At 48.6% G+C, this 4,133-nt stretch overlaps 2 protein-coding genes across 2 annotated transcripts; both read right to left on the bottom strand.

Annotated features, from left to right (window-relative positions):
- Positions 1 to 258: 258 nt before the first annotated feature.
- On the bottom strand, positions 259 to 1,557 carry PtA15_12A96 (uncharacterized protein; the record flags this gene model as incomplete). The annotated part of the gene is made up of 2 exons (XM_053162259.1): positions 259 to 897; positions 988 to 1,557. The coding sequence occupies 2 exons, from the start codon at positions 1,555 to 1,557 to the stop codon at positions 259 to 261; spliced, it is 1,209 nt and encodes a 402-aa protein (XP_053025666.1).
- Positions 1,558 to 2,213: 656 nt separating this feature from the next.
- Positions 2,214 to 2,813, bottom strand: PtA15_12A95 (uncharacterized protein; the record flags this gene model as incomplete). Its single annotated transcript, XM_053162258.1, has 2 exons — positions 2,214 to 2,408; positions 2,757 to 2,813. The coding sequence occupies 2 exons, from the start codon at positions 2,811 to 2,813 to the stop codon at positions 2,214 to 2,216; spliced, it is 252 nt and encodes an 83-aa protein (XP_053025665.1).
- Between the last annotated feature and the right edge of the window lie 1,320 nt (positions 2,814 to 4,133).

The raw sequence follows: 4,133 nt of genomic DNA, 5'->3' as shown, positions 1-4,133 counted from the left end.
TTGGCCCAGAGAGATTTGTAAGTAGGTCAAGGAGGGAATAGAAAGATTTTGTAAATCAAAAGTTAAAAAAAATGATATGATATACATAGTAATGTATCTGCGGAAGGATAGTGGATCAGGGAGAATATGCGATGATATTTGGACATGAGTGCGCCTAGATGAGCAAGAAACCGGGCAAGGCCGGGGGGAGTATAGCACCTCTCGAGCAGGAGGGATATAAATAGATTTTAAAGAATTCTGAGGTACGAGGGGAGGGGTCTATGGGTGTCTGTCAATTGAGAGGGAGACGGAGCATTCGGCGGGGCGGTAAGTTGGTGTGCGAAGAGATTGTTGATTGAATGGGGACTGAGAGGTGGAGTCGAGTTTGGGCCAGCTAGGCAGCGGGAAATGGTCGGGAAGGTCGTCGTCGTCGAGCACGTCGGCCTCGAAGGAAGACTCGGACTCGGAGTCGCTGTAGTCGATGTCCTCGAGTACCGGGCGGGTTTCGGCCAGCACGGAAGGAAGCGCTTGCTCGTCCTTGCGTGTCGCGGCTAGACCCCGTAAGTTCTTCATCATCTCGTCCATCTCCAAGTCCTCATCCTCCTCGCTGTCTTCGTCATTGTCTTGGATGGCAGGGGCGAGGTCCTGCTCGCTGGTCACAGGTCCAACGGGCTTGTGTGTCTGAGCTATGGTCCGCAAATTCTTGATCATGTCTTCCATCTCCGAATCCTCGCCACTCGAGCCGCTCCCCGCACGTCGTGGAGCCGATTTGGCCACTGGTGGACGGGGATGAGTGCCGGCTAGTGGTAAATCTTTCGCGACTATTAACGAACCGCTGAAGATCGTCGTCTGAGAATACTCAGGAGCCTCATGGACAATTTCTTCGGTCGGAGTTCCTGATCGACAGTTCTCAAAGTCCTGGGATCCATCGACAGAGCTGATCAGTTTCAAGCTAGCTTTCATCGAGCTCTCTTAATTCCAAAGGGATATTGTTTGAGCTGCACATACGTTTACTTCTGCGGCCCTCTGCTGGGGGAAAGAACCGAAGGGCAGTGCTGATTTGCAAGACTGCATGCCTTTGAGACCCATGGGGACCGGGGGGACCATGGCTGATTTGGGCATTGCCTGCGAGGCGATGCGGGTGTTTAACTCGTTCGCAGTGATGTCGCGGGCATTGAGGGATGGGCTTAGACTCAAGTCGACCGTTTTTTGTTTTCGCCTGCGAAGGAGGCTATGGATGGACTTGTTAATGGAAGCCCCGGAGGTGCTCCGGAAGGAAAGCTTAGAGGAAGCCGATGGGGGAGTCGGATTGATGGGAGTGAAAGCATGACTGAGAGAAGATTCATTTGAAGCCAAGGATGAAAGACCGGTACTCTGGCTCGATACAGAGTTAGAGAGGGAGGGGACTGATAAGTTGGACTGTCCACTGTAGTTGCTTCGAGAGGTTGTGTCCGAGCCGGTGAAAGAAAGGGCGTGGTGGAGCGAATGGGATGTCCTACTGCCACTGAAGCTGTCTCTGGACGCCGAAGGGACATGTCCCTTAGCCCGCGCAGAAACAAGCTGGTAAATGGACGCCATCGAGCGGCTGGTGCTGCTGCTGCTGGCGGTATTGTTGATTGGTCGTTGGATAGGGGTGGGGGGGAAAGAAGCAGCCCTGCAGGGGGACTGAAGCTCCGGAAGGCCTTGGGCACTTTTTGAGCGCTCAACAGCCGTGGTTTTGCGTGGAATGCAGCAGTTATTTCCGAGTTGAGAATGTTCCGACATCTGCTCTGTTGTTGCTCGTCTTGGAATCTTCTTAGTTGTTGTTACTGATCGAGACAGGCCGCCCGTATTGGGGGTGGGAACAGAGGGACCTAGCGGAGAGGGATACTTGGAAGGTCGAGCTGAGGAATGACTGCAGAAGTTTCGAATTTGGGTAAAGTGTGAAAAGGTAATTCCAAGCGTCAATATAACTTCGTATCATTTTAATTGAGATACATTTGGCACGGAGCTTCTTTCTTTTTCATCTATGTAATCAAGTATGGGGACATGACGCACGAAGGGACTGTCCGTGTGAACAGCTGGGGAAGGGGCCGGTCAGGTGGCAACGCAGGCATCGGGCTCAAGGGAGCCGCCCCTTCTGTTCCCAGACGGTGTGGGGTGGATAAGCTGAGCTGACAAGCTCCCAGCGATGAGCGTCGAGGGGTGATGGACATTGAGACAAGTTTCAAGATAGTCGAATCCGGCAGGCAGAATCAAGCCCTTGATTCTTTTCGGTATCGCTGGCAGATCCCGGTGGCGGATGCAAAACCGGCGGTAGATGTTGGTTTTGGTGCGTAAATGTGGAGGAATTGGCCTTTTCGTTGGCGGGGCTTCATGAGCGAGACGGCAGCTGCCGGCTCCGCCTTAATAACTATTTCAGTCCTGGACAACGTTTCAGGGAAAGCGAACTGCCAGCCGGATACTTCAGCTGGATACATAAAAAGATGTAGAAGATACACTGAGAAAGGGCACTGTAAGGTAGATGATCTTAAATACGTAGAACGTTGCTGGAGCTGATCTCCGGATTTTCCGAGCTCTATTCAAGACGTGACCTTTGTCTGGTGAAGACAGTGACTCCCCTGTGGTTCAATTGACGAACACAGTTGGAGCCTCAACTTGCAGGCTAGAACAGGCTAGAACTCTCCCGCAACTTGACACTGGGCTTCCCACCGGGCACCTCCCACATTCAAGCAGCAAGCCGATTTCAGTTGGGCGAGCCACGAGATGCCACACGAAGACCCATAATTTCTACATACCCATGCTTGATGACTAAACGAATAGGGCATCGGGCAACAGTCGTCGGCCATCGCCATGCTTGATCCACGCTTGCAAAAATCGTGAAGCTGCTAGAATCAATTTGCACTCCGCCAGTTGTCACGCGTGTCAAACTCAGGTCAGAAACAGCAAAAAAACAAAAAAAAAGGGGGTTGAGAAATCGACTCCCATAAATTAAAAAATCGACTCCCAAATGGGGTTTACGTCGCGCGGATCGCTTCGCGACGTCTCCCCCGGGTCCTCATGACCACATTTTGACCCGGGGGGGTTTTGGGAGTTGGAATTGTAATTCCGTGATCCCAAATGGGACCAGAAAATATTTTGAGCCCCAAGGAGGTATTACCCATCAGGAACGCCTTCTGTAAGCAGGGGGCTAATTTGATTTCCAGGAACTGCGCCAAATCCTTATCCACAGGGCTTTATAGAAGGTGTTCCTGATGCTTAAAACCTCCTTGGTGTTCAACATATTTTCTAGAGAGGGTATTCATATGGTAGAAAAAATCTGGGGGTGTTTGGAGCACCTTAGATAAGGTTTTGGGGGATTTCCTTAGTAGGAAATCCGCCAAATCAGCCCCCGGCTACACAAGGTGTCCCTAAGGTGTGCTAATGCCGTGAAGCTCAACATAAGTTTTAAAGAGTGTATTCTTATGGCAGAAAAAATTTGGGGCCATTTGGAGCACCTTAGATAAGGTTTTGCAGGATTTCCTTAGTAGGAAATCCGCCAAATTAACCCCCCTGTTCCGCAAGGCCTTCCTTATTGTTTATACTGCTGTAAATCTAAATATATTTTCTAGACAGTTTATCTAGATTTCTGTAAAATTTTGGGAGTGTTTGGGTGCTCCAGTGAGGAGATATAAATATTTCCCTATTTTCTGGGATTTATTGTAAAATTAAAATCCCGACTCCCAAAACCCCCCCGGGTCAAAATTTGGTCATGAGGACCCGGGGGAGACGTCGCGAAGCGGTCTGCGCAACGTAAACCCCATTTGGGAGTCAATTTTTTAATTTATGGGAGTCAATTTCTCAACCCCCAAAAAAATATACATATATAAAATAAACCATTATGTGTAAAAACTACAGAAGTCTTCCTTGGATACAATCTATGTAACTCATAACGGATCTTGATGTGTAAATAAAGGGTAGTCTTATCTATGCAAAGTTACAATTAGTAGAATCTTCATTCATTAAATATGTTCACATTCATATAAATAGCGGCAAATCAACCTTGTTTTTATCTTTTCCTTAAGAGACTTATTTTGTTATTTTTATGTTATCTTCACAAAAATCTTGTAAAATCAAATATTATTTAGTTTCATCCGAAAAAGCCATACAAGTGGTGGCGAGTTCCTTAGATTATA

This window comes from Puccinia triticina, chromosome 12A, assembly GCF_026914185.1.
Source record: "Puccinia triticina chromosome 12A, complete sequence".
NCBI lineage: Eukaryota > Fungi > Basidiomycota > Pucciniomycetes > Pucciniales > Pucciniaceae > Puccinia > Puccinia triticina.
The sequence above is the reverse complement of the archived record's forward strand: the minus strand, read 5'-3'. Positions and strand labels throughout refer to the sequence as shown.